The 24,868-nt window shown below is 38.7% G+C and overlaps 2 protein-coding genes across 10 annotated transcripts in view; both read left to right on the plus strand.

The window, feature by feature from the left end:
* The window catches only part of SLC6A5 (solute carrier family 6 member 5), a 51,655-nt gene extending 40,196 nt beyond the window's left edge, over positions 1-11,459 (plus strand). For all 4 annotated transcript variants that reach the window (XM_045017166.1, XM_045017164.1, XM_045017165.1 and 1 more), the window contains 3 exons: positions 4,068-4,168; positions 7,433-7,600; positions 10,038-11,459. In XM_045017166.1, the coding sequence (XP_044873101.1) occupies positions 4,068-4,168; positions 7,433-7,600; positions 10,038-10,193 (425 nt within the window). In that variant the 3' untranslated portion in view covers positions 10,194-11,459. The remainder of the gene's footprint in view (positions 1-4,067; positions 4,169-7,432; positions 7,601-10,037) is intronic.
* Positions 11,460-21,897: 10,438 nt separating this feature from the next.
* NELL1 (neural EGFL like 1) overlaps positions 21,898-24,868 on the plus strand; it is a 436,046-nt gene continuing 433,075 nt past the window's right edge. For all 6 annotated transcript variants that reach the window (XM_045015869.1, XM_045015870.1, XM_045015871.1 and 3 more), the window contains exon 1: positions 21,898-22,362. In XM_045015869.1, the coding sequence (XP_044871804.1) occupies positions 22,314-22,362 (49 nt within the window). In that variant the 5' untranslated portion in view covers positions 21,898-22,313. The remainder of the gene's footprint in view (positions 22,363-24,868) is intronic.

Genomic DNA, 24,868 nt, shown 5'->3' on the forward strand with positions numbered 1-24,868 from the left:
ACATTTATTCTCCACTTGTTTAGATTATGGATGCATGATTGGTAAGGAGCAGTTTAGGGCTTCACTCGTTAATTGAATCATCTGCATAATCCCCATCAGTGTATTTTGGAACACACAAAGATGCCAGAGCTGGGTGAAATACTGCAGAAAACTATGTGCTTGAAGTTTTAAATGAATTCTTTTGATGCTCTTTGTCTTTGTTTCTTGGCAAGAGCGTGGCAAAGATGTTTAATCTTGGAAATGTTCATCAACACAACTGCCTCGGGATATTTGTAGAAAATAAATTTTGATTTGTAATTGTGAACATTTCTATTTGCATCTAGATATTTACATGGCCCTCCTCATCCTAGTATCTGAGCATCTCATGCTCATTAATGGATTTTTCCTTACAACACATTTTAGGGATGGGGAACTGAGACAGGGGTAGGTTGTGACTTGCCCAATGTCACATAAGAAGTGTGTGGTTGAGCTGGGAATTGAACCCTTGTCTCCTGAGTCCCAGTCCAGTGTCCAGTTCCTTAGAATATCCTTCCTTTTCTTATGGGACACTTGATACTAATATATATGATCATCCGATCAAGGAAGAGAAACATACTATGTGACTTGTGTGTCCAGTGTACTGTGCTTGACTTCTGAATTGCTGGTATCGAATGCTTGAAGCAATATTTGCAGCAGTGTGTTTCTGAGCAATCAAGAGGCTGAAGTAAGTTTTATCAAAGGGCTTCAAACACATGTGTCGGGGTTGGGGTCACAGGCAGTTTTGACAAGAGAAAGGGGCTAATATGAATATCTGAACTGCTTGCTGCAAATTGTTCATTCAGCTCTACTAGACTTGCAAGTAGATATTAGTATAAAACAATGAGGGCCAAATACACTTACATAAGTACAACTCCCACTTAAGGCCCCTGTTCAGCAAGATATATATAAGCAAGTGAATAGTCCCTGTGGCTACTATGACAGTAAAATTATATACCTACTTTGTGGTTCTGCAGTTCTATAAGAGAAGCACTGGAAAAGTCGCACTGAAATGGTGAACTAAAATTGCTCTTAATAACAGTAGAAACGAAATGAAGAACAGAAGTGGTCATGTGAGAAGGGGGGCATTAACCATCAGGAGCTAGGGAAAGGAGAGAGCTCATTTTTCTTGCTTTCATAGTCCAAGGGAAATCAAACAAACTTTTTATATACTTTCATCCTTTGTAAATTTGTGTTTTTCTCTAAATATAACTTTTCTTCAATACCATTTTTCTCTTCTACTTCATTCCTCCCCCTTATATGTTACCATGAATGGGGTTTTAGCTCTTTTCACATCTAATGCTTGAGTCCTAAAAGAAGAAGTGCCAAAGGCACCTACATTACAATCATTCATAAGAGAGAGTACCAGACATTCTGGCTCTCCTCTCCTCTCCTCCCCACCCAAAAAGCATTGGAAAGGCATTCAGGAGCATGATGGCATGACATAAGCCCTGGTCTCATCTGGTATTACCCCCCCCCGCCCCCGCCACCTTACGTTGCTCATATTTCTGCTCCTTCTGTCTGATCCAAGCAGTGATTATGATCACCTGCATTGCTTTGTGAGGAACTTCTTAGCACTATCTGGACTGGTACCTTTTTTTCAGGGGGAATCAGAAGATACTGTACACCAAACTATTACTACTTGTGCTGTGGAAATATTAAGGCCTGGACTATCCCTTTGCACAAGTTTCTAAGAGCAGGACACCTTGAGTCAACTCCAGTTGATGTCAATAGAAACATCTTCCATTGACTTCAAAGGAAAGTGGATCAGGCCATCACCTACCATGCATTCAACACATCCACATGGCTGGTTATATAAGGGCAACAGGAGTGAACAGCCAGCGATGTTGCTTTTTCTTGTAATCTTACTCCTTTCTTTTTCCTCTACCATTTTAGATTCTCTCTCCCTCTCCACATCATGCAAATTGTATTAACTGCTGTAGAAGTACAAGTAAGGAGGAATGTTAAGGTTATATAATTTAAATGAGAGAGGCATATCATACACAAATACACATCATAGCAGAAAATTCAGCCTTGGGCTCAAAATTTCTTACTTCCTGTCACTCTGAGAAGGACAAAAAATGGCACATTTAATTCTGTTTTGTGGTGGGGTGGGTTTTTTTGGTTCTTTTTGGATGAATAATTAACAGATGTGGCAATGTTCTAATGAGATATGGGTTTCCATTAGAAAACATCTATTACTGAGCACAGGCAATCTACTTAGTGGTAAACAGGTGTGCTGAATAGTAGTGACAAGTCAAAGAGTGCCAGATCCTCAGCTGATGTAAATTGGGTTAGCACCCCTGAGCAGAAACCGGGAAATGGGAGTTATGCCAATTTACCACAGTAGATGATCTTGTTTGATACAAATTAGACAGAAAGCACTTTACTGCATATAGAGAACTGGTGTAACAAATGAGGAGAACTGGCTGCCTTAGGATGCAGATCGTCATTTACTTCAGATCAATGGAGTGATGACAATTTACACTAGCTGAGGATATGCCTTATGGTTTTAATGTAGTCAGTCTGATACTGATCTCGCTCTCCACAGTGTAAATGAATACTAATTACATCAAAGACAATATATTAACACCAGTGTGCGAGTATAGATTTACGGAGATTTGGTCAACCTTTACCTTGACTGGCTGGTATCCATCCCTGGCCTTCAAAGGTTCTGGAACCCATGTTGCTTATTGAAAGAAATGATCAATATTTAGTCAGTTTGCCTACCAAAAACTAATAGAATCTTTGTTTGTTTGAGTGCCAGTTATGGGAGGACTATCTGGCCAGTTCTGTGGACTGCTAGGGGTGTCACAGAATTGTCTCTGTTATCTGTCCTGGCACTTCTTAGTTCTGAACTCTGACTTCTGCAGAAGAAACACCTGAACCACTCAGGTTTCCAGTCTAAACAAATCAAATTAAAATGCAGTGGGTTAATACTAAATCATCATATTAATCAGATAATTAATGGGTCTGTGCTGATATTTCAAGACATTTGAGGAAAAGGGGCAATCCACTGACATCATCTCAGCCATCTTACAAAAGTCCCAACTCAAATATAATTAAATGCAAAAATAGCAAAAAGTTGACACTGAAATCAAAGGAAAGCATCAATCATGCATTCACTCAGTCATGCACATAGAGGAACAGTTCCTGTTTCCAGACAGATGCTTATACATTTCTCTCATATATTTTGTCAAGTATCAGGGGGTAGCCATGTTTGTCTGTATCCACAAAAACAACAAGGAGTCCGGTGGCACCTTAAAGACTAATAGATTTGTTCCTACTGTTAAAATTTTAAGTATTGTTTTTAAGAAGTTGTTTTCTGTTAGTCTTTAACGTGCCACCGGACTCCTTGTTGTTCTCTTATATTTTGGTACTCAGTGGCTCAACTTTGAACAGCCTTTTTAACACACAATGTTTGGATGAAAGGTCACACTTGAACTTGGTCATGGCAAAAATCTTTGCCTCCAAAAAAGTCACAATTTTAACTTTCACTTTTTATATACAGGCCTGTCTGCCTCACAAGCACAACATGAGATCTGAATCAGGCCCCCCGTATGCAGTGTTTGAGATCATGGTGTAAATTAAGTTTTTGTTGTTGTTGTTGTTGTTGTTTGTTGTTGTTGTTTTTTTTACAGTTGTCAGGTGGTGGATGAGTCAATTAACAAAGATTATCGTAAAATGTGTGTGTGGGGGGAGAGGATAAATAAATATAGAAATTTCAGACAACATTATAGATTTACAGCTAGCCAACAAAAGGGATTTTGTGTGTCATTACATTAAAAATGATTTTTGAAACATACTGTATACTTAATCTGTATGTACAATTTCAATTTGCTGTAATTTTTAGGGAGTAAATAACTTATTAGAATTGTGTTCTACACAATATTCTCCCACCATACTGTATGGTTCAAACAGCTATTGAAATTTTGAACTGACAAGTCAGAGAGTTTGTTACCGTAATTAGACGCAAGGGAGATCACAATAGTTGTTTTGCAGACTGCAGCCAGTCTCTCATCCCTAACTGTATTTGCATTTGTTATTTCCAGGCTTGCAAAGATTTTGTGAAGATATAGAGATGATGATTGGATTCCAGCCAAGTAAATTCTGGAGAATCTGTTGGGCATTTGTGACCCCAACTATTTTAACTGTAAGGCAAAGAATTTTCTGAATGTCTCCTGTTCAATCAGATTTTTTTTGTTTGTTTATGAAACCTGCTCTTTCCCAAAGACAATTATAGCTCAAAAATATATACCTATCAATCATGTGTGCACATGTACACACACACACATGTATACATGTGTATGTGTGTATATATACATGTGTGCACACATACCTACATATACCTGTGTGTGTGTGTGTGTGTATATATATAATTCTACAGTGTTCTCACCCATTGACTTATAGAGGAATTTTGGGTGTGTTAGGACTTTGAGCTGATCCTGTGAGTCCAGATTCAGCAAAGCACTTAAGCACATGCGTAATACCCATGGAAATAAACTTTAGTAAGGCTTTTAATACTGTCTCGCATGACCTTCTCATAAACAAACTAATGAAATACAACCTAGATTTAGCTACTATAAGGTGGGTGCATAACTGGTTGGAAAATTGTTCCCATAGAGTAGTTATCAGTGGTTCACAGTCATGCTGAAAGGGCATAATGAGCAGGGTCCCCCAGGGATCGGTTCTGGGTCTGGTTCTGTTCAATATTTTCATCAATGATTTAGATACTGGCATAGAGAGTACACTTATAAAGTTTGCAGACGATACCAAGCTGGGAGGGGTTGCAAGTGCTTTGGAGGACAGGATTAAAATTCAAAATGATCTGGACAAATTGGAGAAATGGTCTGAAGTAAATAGGATGAAATTCAATGAGGACAAATGCAAAGTACTCCACTTAGGAAGGAACAATCAGTTGCACACGTACAAAATGGGAAATGACTGCCTAGGAAGGAGTACTGTGGAAAAGGATCTGGGGTTATAGTGGATCACAAGCTAAATATAAGTCAACAGTGTAACCCTGTTGCAAAAAAAGCAAACCTCATTCTGGGATGTATGAGCAGGAGTATTGTAAGCAAGACATGAGAAGTAATTCTTCTGCTCTACTCCATGCTGATTAGGCCTCGACTGGAGTATTGTGTCCAGTTCTGGGTGCCACATTTCAGGAAAGATGTGGACAAATTGGAGAAAGTCCAGAGAAGAGCAACAAAAATGATTAAAGGTCTAGAAAACATGACCTATGAGTAAAGATTGAAAAAATTGGGTTTGTTTAGTCTAGAGAAGAGAAGACTGAGAGGGGACATAACAGTTTTCAAGTACATAAAAGGTTATTATAAGGAGGAGGAAGAAAAATTGTTCTTCTTAACCTCTGAGGATAGGACAAGAAGCAATGGGCTTAAATTGCAGCAAGGGCGGTTTAGGTTGGACATTAGGAAAAACTTCTTAACTGCCAGAGTGGTTAAGCACTGGAATAAATTGCCTAGGGAGGTGGTGGAATCTCCATCACTGGGGATTTTTAAGAGTGGGCTGGGCAAACACCTGTCAGGGATGGTCAGACTCTAGATAATACTTAGTCCTGCCTTAAGTGCAGGGGACTGTGATCTCTCGAGGTCCCTTCCAGTTCTATGATTATATATAAATAGATATTAAATGTGTAAAAGCTAAACACATGCTTAAGTGCTTTATTTATTTCAATTTTTAAAATACCTCCATAGGCACCCACCCAGTGCGATGCTGAATAGGGATGGACTTAAGCATGTGCTTAAAATTAAGCACTTAGTTAAGTGAATTATTTAATTGGGGCCTCAGTGTGTGATCCAGTTCTACTGTGGAGGTAGTGGGAATACACACATCTTTCTCCAGGAGTGAAAGTGGGGGCATAACTATTTCTTACCTAGTGTTAGGATTGGTTTCTCTTGGCACTTAGCAGGACCAATAACAAATGCTCTGTTCTACCTGAAACTATGTCATTGTGCCAAACAAATTCAGTTCTATTGAACAGTTTCTGAATTGCACAAACACCATATAGGGCACCATAAACTGAGAGTAGACTTTGTTTCTTTTTCTTTCTAACACTAGAGCAAAAGGTTAGCTACTCAGTTATTAAAAGCAATGCTTCACAGTGCCAGTAAGTGGCACTGTATGCTAGTAGTTTGGTTGCGATATCTCTAATGAAACTTAAATTGATATTTTTGGGGGCAAAAGCCATATAATTTTTCTGCTGCTGTCAAGATTATCTTGTATGGTGTTAATTTTTTAATAGGAATATATAAGAAAATTATATTTTTTAGTTTTATAACTCCATACCAAAAATGTGGATATTATCACTAATTCCCTTTTATTCTTTACTATAATTTTAGATCTGCATTTGATTAAAAAATTACACAAAGGCTCTGAATTTTAAAATCAGTAAAGCAATGTTTTCCATTTGCTAGAGTCAAAATAGGGGATCCATGGGCTTGTGTAGCCTGGGATCGGAATTTTGAATTTGGCCATAGTGTTGTATTTTCTTTATATCTGGTAAACATTGGCACTGGAATGAGAGAACCTGTCTGTGATTCTAAAACTTTTGGTTTACTGCTGAGCTAAACCAAGACTTAAGAACTGATAGCAGTCAAGGACTAGGACCAGGAATTGAATCTTGGTCTCCCCTATGGTCTCTTACCACACATTGGAAGCAAACGATGAGGCCAGCTCAAGCCCATATGTTTCAACTGAATTACAAGAATGGGAAAATACAACATCTATAGTAGTAAATTATTTTATATTGATCAGTCATGATACAATCATTATGCAATAGGAAAAGAGCACAGAAAACAAAGCAGTATCTCTTCCTACTGTGGTCTTCTGTAATACTAATATTTGATGTATTTGAATGTCTTAAGATTAGAGTTTAAATTACTTCATGTCTCCAGAAATAAAACTGACCATTTTTATATGTGCCTTCACATAGCTATATTGCTATAAATCTTGTGTGCAATTATTGTGCACATAGGCAGTTTACAAAAGTTACTGAATTATGCACAAATGTAAGCAGATGTATTGCTATTTATACAGTAAGTGAAATGGAGTAACTTAACATAATTATATTAGAAAACACTGCCAATAGACTGTGTAATAAAGCTTATTACCCTAGGGACAAGATTCTAATCTTAATTCTGACAGTGTAAACCTAAAGTAAATCCATTGATTTCAATGGAATTATGCTGTCTTTACACTGGTGAAACTGAGATCAGAATGTGGCCCTAAACTTCCAGAAGCATTATTGATTATCACATAGTTTCTCTCTCTCTCTCTCTCTATATATATATAGTGTGTGTGTGAACATCTCTGATTATACTTGTTTACTGAAAGTGTGCATGTAAATTGGACTGTGTGTGTGTTGCTTATTAAAATATATTTTCTTTGTTTTCAGTTTATTCTTTGCTTCAGTTTTTACCAATGGGAACCAATGACCTATGGAGCTTACCATTATCCAGGCTGGTCGATGGTCCTTGGGTGGCTGATGCTGGCCTGCTCTGTTATTTGGATCCCTATTATGTTTGTGATAAAAATGCACCTAGCCCCTGGCAAGTTTATTGAGGTAATTCTTGAACATCCCACCCTCTTAAAAATATAGTCACAGAAGATTATTTTCTATAATTTACACTGATTCAGGTGTTGGGAATTGTTGACTGTTTATTAGAAAACTTTTTTTCTTGCAGTACAAAGTGCAGTTGGTTGAAATGCACACCTACTGCTCCCCTCTTCCTCAATAAAATGCACCTAAATCGCTATAGGCTTGATCCTGTGAGATTGAAGGAGCTCAGACCCTCACAGGATTAGGCCCTAAAACAGTGCCAGTTGCAGATGACTTACTTGCTGGTCTTTCTGCTTTTTGACTCAGATCTGCCTCTTGTGGAAGCAGAATGGAACTAGAAAGCAGCAGGTACTAGAGACCCATAAGGCGTTTCAGGCCCTCAAAAGTTTCAGACACTAGAAGGCATCAGGTTAGATCGCTCTATAGAGAATCATGCAACAGAAAGCATCAGTCCTTGGAAGACATCAGACACTAGGTATCATCTGGACATATCCCCCTGAATGTCCTGCTCGCAGCTCAAGCTACAAATGGTGAAAACGAACTCTTTATCTTTCCACTCAAACCTCTTTGCTTCTTCATTGCGTTGAAAACACCCTAACCCTCCCTCTCACACAGACTTATGACTGCTGTGTTTTGGGGTTTTTTTTATTCCTCCCTCCTACAATTCAGGGTGCTGCTGATTCTCTTTCTCTTAAAAATTCCCTATAGCACCTCTGGTTAATATGCTTGGCCATTCTCTGGCTGCCTCCCATCTTGGCTTCCACAACCTCCCCTTCACTTGCATTCCAATTTCCCATCTTACTCCCCTCTGATCCTTTCACAATGATATGGCTAAAACCATCTCCCATGCTAACTACTTGGACCGTATCGCCCCTTCACTGGCTTTCTCCCACCATTTGAATCAGTTCAGTGCGCTCATCCTCACCCTTGACACTCACTCTGCCCTGGCCTATGTACCTGCATTCATTTCATGCTACTCCCTTCTTTGCATGTTGCCTTTCCCTCTCCTCTTCATGCTTTCTTCCATGCTACCCCTATTGCCCTATTCTCCCTCCTTATTCTAATGCAACAGGCACCCCCACTCTCCTCCTTCCAAAGACCTCTTTGTAACTCACCTCTGCAAAACGCACAGAGAGCAAGGCTGTGGAAAGGAGAAAAAAATAGAAACGTCCTCTGGGTCCCTCCATGTGTCAGCCTGTCCACGCCACAGGGCAAGGACCACATCTTCCTCTGTTTTGTACAGAACCAAGGTGCTTGATGTTCAGTGCTGGAAAACCCATCGGGCTATAGAATGCATCTATGGCTTGTCAGACTGCAGAGGGCACTGGAGTGCATCAGGCTATAAAAAGAACATAGCACACAACAAGTGAAGCAAGAAGTTAAATTTACTCTTGTTTGCCTTTGTCCAACTCTGATCTAGTATCAGAGCTGTGGGCCTAAGTTGGAAAATAGCAATACACAAACTGGTGCTTCTTTTTAAAAGGCCACGACACAGTTTCCCTCACTGAGAAATAGTACTCTGCTTCTGGTTTCCTAATTTATCCATTTTGCCCTGGGATTATTTATTGCCTCAGAGAGCAGGGCATGCTCCCTAGTGTCCTTTAACCAGTGCACCCAAGGAAATGCAAAAAGTCATATCCTGCATGAAAGGAGGGAAGGGTTTAGCTGCAGTTATTTCAGCTTTTGCGCAGTATTTCCTGAACCATTGAGTCTGCTGCATAAATTTATTATGGTTGATTTGGGAGGTAAAGGTTGCAAACTGGTAATTAAGCAGAGATTAAAATAACTGATATAGAGACTGGATTCATTTTAATAGGTAATAAACATATAATTGTTCCCTCTTAAACCATCAGAAATATGTTTTCTTTCCTTTTTTATATATAAATGCTCCAACCAAATTATATCTTCAATAAAGAGATCAGTGGAAAGATTAACAAGATATTCATTGTTGGTAATTTTGCCAGGTTAATCTGCTACTTTTTTTTTTTTGGGCCACAGATAGAAATGATATATTTTGTCATCAGCTAATTAAAATCTTTGCTCACTCATAGCAATGTATTACTTTTTGGTCATTTGTATACTTTTGGGAAATATGCTAAACAAAAATCCAATTATTTTGATGCAGCTACCCACTGCTTAGCCGATTGGCCTAAGTAATTGAGCACATGTCCTTTAGTGAGTGAGTTTAGCAATCTGTGGCAGTGGTTATGAGTTCCCTTCATATGGTATGGGGGGAGAATATATAATTAAAATCTGAGCATTTTATCATCTATTAATCTTGCAAACTTGTGCAAAACAAACACTGAGCAGCAGAGCATTTTAATATCCCCTTGCAGGATATTGTCAATAATTTCAGATCAGCCTAACCTAGTTTCCTCCATTGAATTGTAATTCTGCTCTATAATTTTAAGGGATTTTTTTTCTCTCCTACACTGTACAGAGGCTCAAGCTGGTCTGCTCTCCACAGCCTGACTGGGGCCCATTTTTGGCTAAACACCGTGGTGAACGTTACAAGAATATGATTGATCCACTGGGAACTTCCTCCCTTGGACTTAAACTGCCAGTGAAAGATTTAGAATTGGGAACCCAATGCTAGTAATTTCTATACTGATGGCAATAATGTATACAGCCTTTTTTAATTTTTCTTTTATTAGTTTGTCTCCTTTGTTCTTTTTCACAGATGCTAAAAGTGGTTGCTTAGAAAGTAGGACTTATTGTTGCATGCTGTAGTGAAGAACTAGACGGCCACTTTAAGTACTGTTTTTTGTTGTTGTTTGTTTTGCTTTTCTTTTAGTGGTGCCCATGACCTATTATTTCCACTGTGAAATAGTAACATGACATTGTGCAACTGGTCAAACCTCTTTTTAAAAAAAAAAAAAAAAAAAAAAAGGGTCATGCACAGCCCAACAGAAATGACTGTTGAGTTTAACCATTTAGATAGGGAAATGGTTTCTGCCCATTTAGGGCCAATTCTACTCTCTTGCAACCCCTTTGACATGGGACTGAGAATTCCTTACTAGTGTAACTGAAAGGAGAGTTTGACCATTGGGATGGCATGGGAAGGACTGAGTGGATAGTGTGGCCCATTTGGCCAGATTCTGACCTCTGTAATATTGATGTAAATCCAGAGTGACACCACTAGCCCTGATGGAGTCACTCTACATTTACCCTGATAGCAGAATGTGGCCTGCAGAGTCTGCAAACAATCCTTCTATTAAATAAGTACTGATTATACCAAAGCTTATTTCAAGGCTTTCTGACTCAATCAAGGAGCTAACCTTTAAACACCAAGCACTGGTATCAGATGCATGACATCAAAACAGGAAGAGCTTAACGAGCCATTCAACACTTTTGAGGAGAAAAATAAAAGCACCTACAAAATGTATTTGAGATCAGGACTAATGTTGTATTTGAGTCTGAAAGTTGGTTTGAAATAGAGCCATGATGAGGCAGATGGGCACCACTATTTTAATTTATTTCATGCATTCTCATTAATAATTTGATATGTCTTTTTCATTAAAAATGCCTCAGTTACACTGAGTATCTAAACTTCACTGGCAAACTGCACACATAAGTACAAACCCAGTTTTATTCACTCCATCCGAGTATTCTGAACGTGTTTTCTTTGCTATCTTCACTTTTGTTTAAAATCTCCCGTAAAGAAGCCATCATATAATTTGTGCCTAATTTTATATTCTTACAGTAGTAGATGTATTCTAGTTTCCACATGACAACAGTTATTAGAATGTAGGTGTGCTGTTCAACTTTGTGATTCCCCTATTTGTTCTCTTATAAACTTCTTTATATAACCTGTAGCTATATTCTTCTCTTTCAGCCAAAGGGGAAAATAACTGAACCCCTATTTCTGTCTCTCTCTATAGTGTGTGTGTATATATATATATATATATATATATATATATATATAAATTCTTCAAGACAATATCCTCGTATAACAATCTGAGCTGTGCATAGTTTGCTTTCCTTAAATTTTTTTACTGTCAACCTTTTCATTAAAAACAATTAAATACAATAAAGTGATAAGACTGGATAGACAAAATTATAAGGAAGAGAATGCATACTTTAGTAGATTGTTGTTTTAACATTGCATTGCAGTAGTACATCCTCTATCACTGCATTTTAGAAATCCAGTAAATGTATGGCAATCTGAGTGTTAGTCTTAAATATTTCTGCTACCTAATGGGCAGAGTAAAAATAGAGATTTTAAGAGTACCTTTAATTAACTGAATATAAATTACCCCAAATTATTGTAAAGTGCACTATAAAGAGGGAGAAAAATATGTCTTCAGTAAATTGGCAAAACTGCAACCTTTATTATGCTGTTGTATTCTATACATACATATGAGATTTTTAAGAGTGATCAGTGTTCATGTAGTGTGTACTAGTGATGTTTTATGTCCCTATAAATATCTTATCAACCAGTGTAGAGAGATGGTGAGTTTAGAGTAGTGTAGCCTGAGTTTTTTCCCCACTATTGTAGTAGCCAATCTAAATGTAATTTCCTTTCGGGGGACTGTTTATATCATGTTCTTTTTTTGTGTTCACATTACAGGGTCTCAGGTAAATCTTCAGTTAAAATGTGTCTGTAGATGTGATGTTTTCATCCTGTTGAAGAAAACAAAAACAAACAAAAACTAGACCTTAATGTAACATTTACAAAATAAATTATTTATTTTGTATATAGATATTAAAAAATCATTTTGCTGAACTTTCTCTTTTATGGGGCAAATAGTGTTGCCAGTTATTGACACTGCTAGGGATATTCAATCCTCAGGCAGCATACATGAAGCACAATCAAATATTTGTCGTTAAATGACGTGGGAATAGATTTTGAAGCATTGGCCCCTAAATCTGTCTTATGGTTTTTTCTGTTTGTTGTCTTTACTTGTCCCAGTATTGCACAGAACATTAAGATCGCGACCCTTCCACAAACATCTCTGCCTTAAAGCTGCACCAACTTGATTTGGCTTTGCCAGCTGATTCAATAGAGAGCTGCTATTCTAACTTGTTCTTGGGTTTATTTCCCTGTGTGAGCAATATTTGAGGAGCTACCCCTTTCTTGGCATAATGAAATTTCATAAATACAAGATGAAAATTAGCTCCTCCAAGCCTCTCTGGCTGGAGTAAAAAAGAAAATTGTCTCACATTAAATGAATTACCAGCTCTCTTCCCAACAAGTAGGGTGAAGAAGGAAGCCTAAATCAATCAGCGCCATCTATTGGGAATGGTGTATTTTCACCAGGATGAACAATACTTGGCCTCTTTTTTTACCCTTACTGGCTAAAACCTGAGCTTGACTTTTTTTGGAGCCCAACCCAATTTATACTAATTACTGCCTTTGTGATTTTTTAAAAAAAAAATACTATCGACGTTGCCGTGTTTGTTAGGAAATGGTGAGTTAGTCTAATAGTAGTGAATCCTTTTCACTTTCTGGCTCGTTTTTCAGAAGACACATTTATTTGAACTGGAATTAACTAACTCTGTAAAGTGCAACTGGTAACTTCCACTGTGTAAGGATATCACTTGCTTACTTCCTGTTTTAAAAGTGTAAAGATAAATCATTTGCAGGGACACTGTTAGGTTAACAATAAAATAATACAAATAAAACATTGCTAACTGTCATTAGTTAAGCTACTAAAAGGGAGAGAATATGAAAACTATAATAATTTTTCAAGATTTATGTACTTGTAGTGTTTTACTGTTTTTTATTTTTATATATTTATTTATTTTGCACTTCACTCAGGCTTTGGTCCTGCTCCCACTGAAGTCAGTGGCACAGAATCAGGCTTTCAGTTGAAACACTGAATAGACTAGTCAGTTTCATTTTGTTTCTAGTCAGTTTCACTTTCTGGTTTTCATGTGCCAGTGTTTGGCTTGCAAAAACTGCAGGGGAAATTTTAACTAAAAGAAAAAAACCTATTTTCAGTTTAACTGAAAAAGTGGAAATACTTCTGTTATGTTTTTAAAAAAGCTTTAAATATATTTACCAAAACTAAAAGTTGAGATTAAATTACGCAGAGGTGTCCCTTTAAGTGAAAAGTAATGTTACAGTTGGGGAAAGCACTTTATCATTGTCTAGTAAAGTTTGCACATACGGCATTTTATAACATGAAAGTATTTCAGTAACTGATTAAATATCAGAAAATATTTTAGAGAGAGGGGAAAAAGCCATATTTTCATAAAGGTGACCTATTTACATGCTGGTCTATCAGTCTTGTAAGGAAAAAAAATTCAAAACTGATGAGGTTTGCCTCTATTGCAATTTTTTAAAAATGAGATTGAATTTCTGGACAAGCTGAGATGCACTATTATATGCATTAAAATTATACTTAATGCAAATCATTGCCATTTTCAAATTCTTTGGGGGTCTTCCTAGTGTTTTTAAAATGCAAGCAATATACAAAATCTGTGTTTCAGTTAGACACAGCAGCACATTGATTCCAAAAGAAGGGTTTAACAAAATGACCTTTAATTGAAAAAGACTTGGAATGTCTTTATACTAATGTTTCATTTGGGTCAAGTTATCCTTTTGTTAGGTTCTGCTCCATTGATTGTATAGATGTGCCTCAGTGCCGAAGAGCATCACCTCCCATTTATTGTGGTTTCCTCCTGCCATTTCCAATTCATTTGTTTTATCACTGACCCTTTATTCGAATACACACAGTCATGTGGCTTATAATGATCTCTTGCTAGCTGTGTTTTAATGGTTGCTTTCTCATGCAGACATTGATTTTTATTTTATTTTGCATCTCTCTCTATTTTGCAATCTCAATTTAAGAAAGACTGTTGATGTTTGCAGCTGAAGGCTGCATGGCTTTGGCATGCACTGCTCATGGTTAGGAAGTGTTTTAGCTAGGTTTCCTAAAAGCTGCCACTAGGTCTAGTGGGTTTATGAGATGCTTGTTTCTGAGCTTGTACTTAAACTTCCTGTAAATAATGTACTGTATTTGTGAAATGGCTGGAGCTTAGTATTCCAGGGGACTCATGCCATAGACTCAGAGGGAGAAAACCATTTATGGTATTTATGATTTCTGCCTTTGTCACCTTCAGGCAGCCTATAACTAAAGAGAGACCGCTTTATTGATGGGTTTAATTTAAAATGTGAGAGCTGGGCTGGACCTCATGGCTTGCATTATTATGATTTGCCCGTCATGTTTTAAATACATCTTCAGGTAACCATTTGCCTTATAGGTGTATTTCATTGTTAGAAATATAATTATTGTTGACTAGAATATTTTATCGTCTGTAACCAATAGCGTGTAGTGTACTTTGTGGGGCAGATCCTTAGCTGGTACAAGTTGTCACAGCTCCATTGCAGTCAATAGAGTTGTGACAGTTTACACCAGCTGAGGATCTGCGCCTGTGTCTTTTTTGGCACTTTATTGTGGACCTATCACTGAATAGGTTAATTCTTAATTACTTGCGTAATGTCATATACTTACAGGCATTCTATGGGGGTACTGCTGCCTATGGATAAAGATATGTACCCTAATCAGGTTGTTGTATTTTTTCATTTGCTATACATGGAGAAAATATATTATGTTACAAAGGATGCATCATATATCTTATATAGCGCATATTATATGCTGTACATTATTCATTTAAGAAGTCATTCTTGAGGCCCTACCTCAGATTTTGTATTTATGTGTACAAATGCAATTTATTGTATTATATATTTGCCTATTATATTCTGATGTTATAAATTAGAATTTATCCTATAATGTATGGGTTCTAAAAACACTAAATAAATGTCCAGTGTTTAAAAGAAAAATTGTAAGTGTTATGTCTACTGAAAATAACCCCCTCTACCACAGACATCATTCTTACTTAACACACTGCCTTAAGGTATCTGCAGAATTGATCCGTTTGATTGTTAGAAACCTTGAGCAGCAACTGAAAACAGCTCTCCTGGGAAAGAGAGATATTGCATAGCTGCAGAAACATATCAAATGGTTAGATTCTTAACTATTAAAAGACTCTGTAACTTGTTGAATAATTACTCATCTAAGGATGAACTGGATTTGTTTATATCCTTTTATTGTATCAAATTAATCATGCCAAAGATTTTTGAACCACAAAAAACAGAGGGTGGAAAGAGAGTGATACTGAGAGATGGACAGGAAGAGAGAGAGTTGAGTTTAGTTATAGAATTGGAAGCTCCATGCTGGCTTTTTACACCATTTGTGTCTTTTCTTCTAAAATGTTAAACCTGAGCTTTTCCAGTCCAGTAATTGCAATGTAAAGGTAGAAACATATAGTAATAAACATACTGTAATGGACTCCCGTTTACCAGCACTGTGCTATTAAAATGAAACCCATCCAACCATTTTCACTAACCGTAGGGGAAAAAAATGCTTTTGACAAGCCATCCCTAAATACAAAGTTGCAGTTAGACATCTAATCACTATACTGTGGCATGAGACGGAGACACACACGCTAATGAAATAAAACCAAAACATACATTTGCATTATGTTAAGGTTGTGAATGCGATACATGTCAAGGGCCCAATCCTGAGAATTACTGAGTGCTTGGGAGTTTTTCAGCAATTCCCAGGACCAGCTCCCAAAAGAGAGAAACTATAGGCTTTGTTCTGTCTGTAAACTACACAGTTGTGGGAAAGACAAAATTGGAATGGATGATGAAATAGTATAATGATACTCTATTTATAACATGCATTTCATCTCTGAGCTCTGCATTATCATGAAGCATTGCAACCCTCCTGAGAGACTGGCAAGTATCATCTCCATTTTACAGATGGGGAAACCGAGGCACAGAGTTTGATTTTCCCCAAGGTCACACATTGAGTCAATGTTAGACCCAATAATAGAACACCAGTGTTTTGGAAGTAGATGACTGCTAGTTTTCTGCCCTCACCATTAGGAACCATTCCCTTCCAGCATTAACTTTTCTGAGTTTAGCGGACATAATGTTCCCTACTTTAGATTTTTGTTTACATGAATTTTTAGGTGAATTTATGTAAGTGATCTTTGAAGTTATGTATATTACAGAAATTTTCATAAAATGTCCTCATTCTGTATTGAAATTGGATGCATACATTTAAATGGTAATCAGTCCAATGTGGTAAGCAGGGGTCCTGGTAAAGTTCCCATGGCCAGAATTTAGGCCAAAACCAGCTCTTCTGATCCTAGGAACTATCTGCTCCTGTAAACAAGGTTTAAAATATAACATAACTGCAAGGTGAATCACCAACAAACTCAGAGTGCTGAGTACAGGTGTCTCTTTCACGTCTGTGAAATTCCTCTGCTTTCTGCCTTGCTGGCTCCTGAGGAAGATGATGACTGGCTAGGCCAATGTCACATGCACAGGGACACACATGCCACCTACATGTATATGCCCATGGACAAAAACAAAGCTGTAAGGTCTAATTTTAGGCCCTACAAGTATCTTGAACATAATCTATGTATTTAGGCATTTTGGTATATATCAGTATTTTAGTAAACTGTTTACTTGGTAATCTAGATTGTAAGGGCTTTTTCTGGTCCATTATGATCTATTACAGGGGTAGGCATCCTATGGCACAGGTGCTGAAGGTGGCACGCAAGCTGATTTTCAGCAGCACTCTCACTGCCCAGGTCCTGCCCACTGGGCCGGGGGGACTCTGCATTTTAATTTAATTTTAAATGAATCTTCTTAAACATTTTAAAAACATTATTTACTTGACATACAATAGTTTAGTTATATATTAGACTTATAGAAAGAGACCTTCTAAAAATGTTAAAATGTATTACTGGCACGTGAAACCTTAAATTAGAGTGAATAAATGAAGAACCGGCACACCACTTCTGAAAGGTTGCCGACCCCTGGTCTACTATGTAAATCTTAGTATGGAGTCTCTTAACCTGTTGAAGTGATAATGAAGCCGTTGTAGTCCATCATGTCTGTTAGGCCTCAGGACCTATATGCTAAGAGCTATATTTGCCCTCCAATGAATTATAGTGAAGTGTTTTGTTTACCAGTGCCCTCTACTGGATGCCATGTCATATTTGCTCATATGATTATGGTGGTGATTTACTTTTGTGGCAGCAGCTTGCAAAGCATATATACCCTCATACTGCTGCAACTAACAGATTTGCCATGATCTCAAGTGATAGAAGGCCTGTGTTCTATCTTCGATGCTACAGGCATGTAGTTTAGCTGGCAATGCCGCCGGCACATTTTTCAGATAAGTGATTATAATGAACTTTTTTTTTTACACTGATAATTCTTTGCACTTTTAAGCACCTTTCATCCAAGGAACCCAAATTGCCTTAAGCCCTCTGAGGTAGTATAAAGGAAACACAAATCTTCTGAAATGCCACAAACTCTATGGTAGAAAGGACTAGCAGTTACAGTCAGCCCCATCGCATAACAATTTAGTGAAGATGCATACAGCATCCAGTTGGAACTACAAGGGGAATTATTGGTAAATAGAATATTAATGTGAACTGAAAACTAGCTAGCCTGCCAGAGTTAACATCTTACTCTTGCAAAAAGTGTAATCACATTGTTCATTGCTACAAATGTCCAGGATTTAAATTTCTAAATTTCATCTGAACCCACACCCTTCAGCAACTTACATCGCTCCTTGTAACCATTCTGGGGTGTTGGTTTAGAACTGACTTAGGGAAAAGTAGAGCTGACTGGAGGATGGCAGTCCCGTTTTGCAGTAACTTTTGAGGTTTTGAAATTTGTTTTTGTTCTCTATTGCGGAGGGAATTACTTCCAAATGTTTTTGCAAAAATGGAATTGTCAGTCAGTCAGTCTCTTCTAGGATTGAAACCTGGGCTTTTATTTATATATATATAAGCAATGTTAGGCTAGGTCATTCTTTTTTATTTTTATATATATATAAAAAGAATTTATTTATTTATATATATATAAATAAAAGAGAGTCATAGTAGTAGTCTGGGATGAGGAAGATATAGGTTCAATTCCCTGCTCTCCCTGATTCAGAGCTGAGTTTTTCCACCCAGATTACTATGAAGTTCTGACCTACTCAAGAAAGAAGACTTGGTGCCAATCATATAATGTTAGAGGAAGTGTGAGAATGATCTCTAGGAGGTGCCATTTTCTCTAATCCCTATCTCCACCTCTTCTATCTCATTCCTATACCAATTAACAAATTATGCTTCCATGCTGCTATTTCATGCCCCAGTGCGTTATCTACCAAAGAGCTTCCATATGTGTAACTGCACAGTTACCCATATCCCTAGAACTCACCCTGGTTAGAATCCCACCTACAGAATCATCTGCATCATTTCTTGGAGTACCTAGGTATTCCTTGGAGGTTTCCCAGCCCAACAATGACCTAGCCTAACATTGCTTAGAACTTTTCTACAAACAACCTGGTATGCTTCTAAACTGATTTAGATAAGCCACTGGAAACTCTTGTGTGCATCCTCTTACATCTGTGTTTCTCTCTTTAAGCCTTAACTTAAACTGGCAAGGAATCAATTTAAGACAATATGCAGGGATTTGGAGCAATCAAAAATTTGATTGCTCCACTCCAGCTCCGGGCAAAAACCTACTGGTCCACACCCAGCTCCGGGCTCTGCTCCAAAGCCCTGTTGATATGTCAGGTTTAAAGTGATTTAAGAAACTCAGGGATTTACACTGGTTTAACTATATGATAATATAAAGACTAAAGCATCTCCAGTTAAACCCAGTGCAATTTTGTGTGTAGATAAACCAGACGTTAGTTTCTGAGATCTACCAAGATCAAAGCACAAGTCATAATATGGCTCAGGTAACGCACTAGAGAATGAAACTGCCCCATAATACAAAGGGTAAAAACTGTTAATCATTTATGAGTTTACTGGAACACAGTAAAAGTTGGATTTCTGCCTGTTGTATGATTAACTTCTCTTGCTGTTGTTGGTAGTTACATGGGATGAGATTGTTGCCAGCAAAACAGAACCTTGAAAAAAGTCAGTATTTCTCTAAACCAAATTGTGTATAGGTCACTAGTGTACACTAGGGATTAATTACAGAGAAACTTTTAGATAAACCACCATAGATTCCACAGTGTACAGCCTTTGCCTAGAGTCAGGGATACCTGTTTTTTGAAAGTATATTCAGTGATCTTATTGCATAAATAAATCAACCCTGTTAGACTTTTCACTTACCCCGTTGATCACCAAAATAAAGGTACATGAATGCAAATATCCCCTTAAACAAGGCAGCATATATATTTTTCTTGGTGTCTTTGTGGCTTAAAAACAGCTGAATGGAATTTAAAAATGAAAATTCTGGACAAAACTGTTTCCTATGTGAACATCACTTATACCAAGCTTCCAGCTGAAAAGACACTGCCCATTACATGGGAAAAAAATCCTCTGGTTTTACAAAGGACATAGTGACTTAATTTGAATAAAATCTTCTGAGAGGTGGAAGGAGAATTAGTATGGCTTTGTATTCCCCAGGAATAGAAATCACCTTGTTTCTTAGTGTCTATCCTGTTCCCCTTGACTTCAATATGAGCAAGATCTGATTCTCAAGTTTTCTGTCAGAATGTTAAGCCATGTTTTATCTAATAGGTAACCTTCATTCACATGGTGTTATATATTTTTTGACATGACATCCAAATGGGGGAGATGCAGAGAAAAAAATTGTTTGTAGTTCTACTGTATAGTGTCTTATTGAACATACTGTCAAAAGCTTTTTAAAGGGAGGTTGTATCCCCATTTTACAGATTGGAAGACTGAGATAGAGCAACTAAGTGACTTGACTAAGGAGACCCAGGAGGCCAGCAGAAGATTCCCAAAACCCCCTTCTTTCATCACTAAGACATAAATGAACAGATCCTACATTATTTCTTATCAGAAATAACATTTTCTGATGCAAATTATTTGTATCAACTAATGATAGACAAAAGCAAAATTTCTGCAAATGAGGGACATTTAGGTGTAATGAATGTAATTGAATGGGCTAATGTATACTATCTTAGGCTCTGACCCTCTGTAAATGTATTGTTCAAAACCTGCCAATGTTTAAATGCAAGACAAAGACTTGAAAGGAGGGACGCAATAAAAACAGCAGTGTAGAAAGCTTTCACCTATGTGGAATTTAATTTTTTAGGCTGAACAACATATTCTGTCACCTCTCTTTTATGATTCTACAGTTCCCATATAAATAATTTACAATAGCAAGACAAAACAGCAGGTTGTTGAATGACAGAGACAAATGTGTATCTAAACGCTCTGGGATTCCTGTCATCAGGAGGGGCAGTTAGAGAGGTGAGTGTCAGTGTGTGTGATGGCTCTTAATTTTGCATGAAATATTTTTGTTTTAATCAGTGTACAAAGCCCAGAATCAGGGTCAATGCTAAAAGACATTTTAAAGAAAATGATTAACATAAGCATGCAGCAGATGGAGGTTATAACAACCCCTCCTCCCCACACACTAGTTCTTCCCACCCCAAGACTTTTCTCAGTAGAAGAAAAATGGGCACCTTTTTTTTGGTCAATCTTGGGATATTAGCCATAAGGAAACCGATCTTTCTTTTTCTGTGTGTGTGGTGTGGGGGGGCAGGACAGAGGACGAGAGTAAATCCACACCCAATGCTGGATGCCCTGGGGAGTCTCCTGCTGGGTCCTGAGGTTGCAAGGAATGCCGTGGTGTAAATGGGCTCTGACATTCTATTTTATACCATTTCCTTCCGGATATAGTGAGTGAGATTACATGGATGGTTCAAGTTTGAAGATGATTTCCCTTCCAAGATCACCCACAGGGACTTCTTTGTATGGTGCTCTTTACAAACTTAGACCTGATGCTGAAAACACAGGTGCTGAGCTTTTACTATGGTGAATAATCCACTTCATTTCAGCTAGACTACTCATCTTTATAAAGTTAAGCATCTGTGTGCTTGTAGGCTGGAGCCACAGACTAAGCCAGTCCCAGCGTTCACCATCTATTCATGACAAAACACTCATACCCACTATCTATTCATTACACTCCCAAGGTTCTCTCTCTTCATTACACCCCCCTAACATAGGGGGAATTGGAATGGGGGGGATATATCTTTAACAATGCAGGGAATGAACAATTGCAGTTGATTATATATAGACTATGATCACCTTGCCACTGATTTCTCTAGCATCAAAGTGCTTGGCAGGCGCCGCTATTGTAGTTTTGACTTATTGTAGCCACGTGAGCGCACAGTGCGCTGTGTACGAGTGAGGACCATTCCACGGAACACGGATCAAGCAGATCTCAGCAAAAAAACCTTTTTGGATACTCGACCCTGCTCACTTGTACCGTTCTTCCAGCAATGCCCCTGCCTATCTCGATCTCAGCTTCTCCTTTGAGGGCGGAAGGGGCTGATCCAATAGGCTCCGAGAGGGGGATCCGACGAGCACAGGAGTCTCCAGGCTGTCTCTGCTAACAGCAGGCAAATGAACCTGGGTGGAGCAGGGGCGTCAGGCAGAATGACGCTAACCCGAGATGCCATGGGAGGTGGGGCTTGAGCAGCCCAGCCCCCAAGGAAGGGGCTGGGTGACTTGGGCAGCATCCCTGAGCGAGGCACATGGGCTGTTCCTGGGTAGCAGTACTGGCCGCTGGTGGAGCTGCTGCTCTCTCTCCCAAGCCTGCCAAAACAAGCTCTTCAAGTTTGGGGCTCTGCTCAAAAGAAACTGAAAGCGGGATTCCCTTGCCTGCCTCTCCGAGCTCTGCACGGGGCAGGCAGCGGGGCCAGCACAGATGGATTTAATACTAGTCCTTTGGGCTTGCGTGGCCTCTGCGAGAGCAGGTAAGAGAGGGTGACCCCCCGCCGGAGGAGGCTGGGGCAGAGCTGCAAAGTGCATCTTTGCAAAGGAGCAGCTGTTGTCGGGGCGGATGATTGTTAGTAAAGGGCTGAGCTGTCTCCCCGTGCAAAGGCGATCGGCACCTGCATCTTGGCCAGTGGGAGATGCGACCCGCTCTCCTGTGCCTTCGCTGCGCTGTTCATTATTTAATAGCATCGCATATAATCTGTATTATCACTGTCATCCTCCAGTTGTGAGCTAGCTAATGCTCTGGGCTGCATGTGTGTGACTAGCGATGTCCGGGAATGGAGGGGTTTTCGTGCAATCGTATCGGGAAAATCAGCCACATGGATGCAATTAGCTGCATCTGGGAAGGGAAAGTGGAACACTCCTCTGTGCTACGTACCTTGCTGTACCAGGGCCACCAGGCAACACCCGAGCCCAGGGCTCCGCTCCTCAATGCCCTGGGAAAGGTTGGGTTGCATGCTGCGGCGACTGGTGTAGAGAACTCGGAAACTTTCCTTTGCCTTGGTAATAGCTCGTTTCGGGCCATGCCAGTCCAGCTCCAACCCCACCCAGCCTGGTTGGAAAGCAGGCTTATTTCCATGCCGGCTGCATGTTTAAGGTGGCAGCAGGCTGTACTATTATCATTAGTTGCTGCTGGAAACGTGCCTCCGAGGCCGTGCCTGAAATAAACATGTGGACGCAGTGATATGTGTGTTCAGATTTTCCCCACTTAAAACCGTTCCCATGTGTTTGAGATTAGTGAGATCCGCTCGGACAGGGCATGCACCTGCTGAAGATTTCCCCCTGCTATAGGCTGCTGAAAGCAGCTGACTCCTTTCTCCCAGGGAAAAATCATTTTGCTTAGATGTCACTTTGGGATTAGGCTGAGGTTTTTTTTTCTGTGGGGTCCATCACTGGGGGATTTCAGCCTCGCTTATTATTTGTTTTACACATGGGTGGTTCCCATGGCTTTACAGTGGAAATGGCACTTCGGCGAATATTAAGGTTGGGATAGGAACGGCTGGCAATCTTGAAATCAGAGGTGAAATTGGTATATTAAAACTGCTCTCATAAAACCCACAGTCAATCGCATAAAAATATCAAGCTACCAGGTCTCTGTGCGGTTGCAGCTGGCCAGTAGATCAACCCCCCTTATTTGTGTAGGCAGCTAACCCAGGAAAAAATCCTCACTTATTGACTTTTTAATATTCTCTATGGGGATCGTTCTTATTTCGCCAGTCTCCTCCAGGTTAGCCCTTGCTTCCTCTGTTCGCTGTAGCAGTATTTAAGAACCGTTCTCTCAGGAAAGGCTTATGTGAGGCAAAATTCAATAATGAAAAGTTTCAGGAGTCTGCCCCTCTCGCTCCCTGCTGTTTGTTCACGGAGGGGAAGGATTTGAAGTAGGGACAGGTGAAGGCTTAGGAAAGCACACTTTTGAAAAGGAAAAATATCAGGTCCCTCAGGGTTTCTCTTTGACTCAGGCAGACCACAATTGCAGGCAGAGTTTTGTGGTGTAGTCTCTCCTTTAATAATGTTGGGAGCATCCTTTACAATGTTGGCATTAAACAGTAATTTGCCAGAGTATTCTAAGATGCAGACCCATACAACAGACTGACTAAAAAGCTTCCTTATAAATGTGAGCTTTTTTGGACAGTCTTTCTCTTGTCAGAATAAAAATGTATTTTTATATTCATACAAGTGCAGGCTGTTTTTGAGAAGGACTTTACATAACGTCTTCTGATCATTTTGAAAGCAGGCATAACAGATCACACATGAGCTTATATGTTGATATCTTTCATCAGCAAGTGTTGCTATATTGACTGCAGTGGGGGCCATTTTAATTAAAATGTGTGTTTTAGTAGGAACAATGTGCCTTTGTAATATAGCCTCCATGGGTATTTAGGAATGGTTAAAGACCTGGCAAATCCATAGGAACAGTCAGGCTGAGAGTTCCAAATCCCTAATTTAAAGAATGAATAGAAATAATATAACAGAAGCATGACTTTCTTGTGGAGTCTTTTGTTCCCTTACTCTTGTGTAATGTACTATTCTAAATAGGTTCTGATTTAGAGTATGTTAGGGGGATGTTTTCTTGAAAATGTGCAAAGGATATTTTCAAGGAAACTACCTAGTAAAATTACTATATATTTTCCAAGGAAATCAATGTGTAAAATGGCAACTAACATCAGAAAGTATTACAGTATCACCCCATTATCTAAGATCACTAGAATTTGAAAGGTGTGACATAACAATGTCTAGGGAGAAAATATCTCTTGTTTTCACAGCTAATATAACACCAGTATTGCATGTTGACACTCCAAAAGGTAGTCAAGACTAATCTGAGATTAATTTATTTGGAGTTGTGAAGCCATTTGGAAAGTTCTATGTGCAACAATTGCTATCCTGCTGTCAACAGTCAAAGGTAAAATACATGTTATAGAGTTCACGTCCTGCTCCCACTCAACTAGCAAATATTTGTATGAGACTGACTAGATTGTATCATGT

Source organism: Mauremys mutica, chromosome 4 (genome assembly GCF_020497125.1).
Source record: "Mauremys mutica isolate MM-2020 ecotype Southern chromosome 4, ASM2049712v1, whole genome shotgun sequence".
Classification (NCBI taxonomy): Eukaryota; Metazoa; Chordata; order Testudines; family Geoemydidae; genus Mauremys; species Mauremys mutica.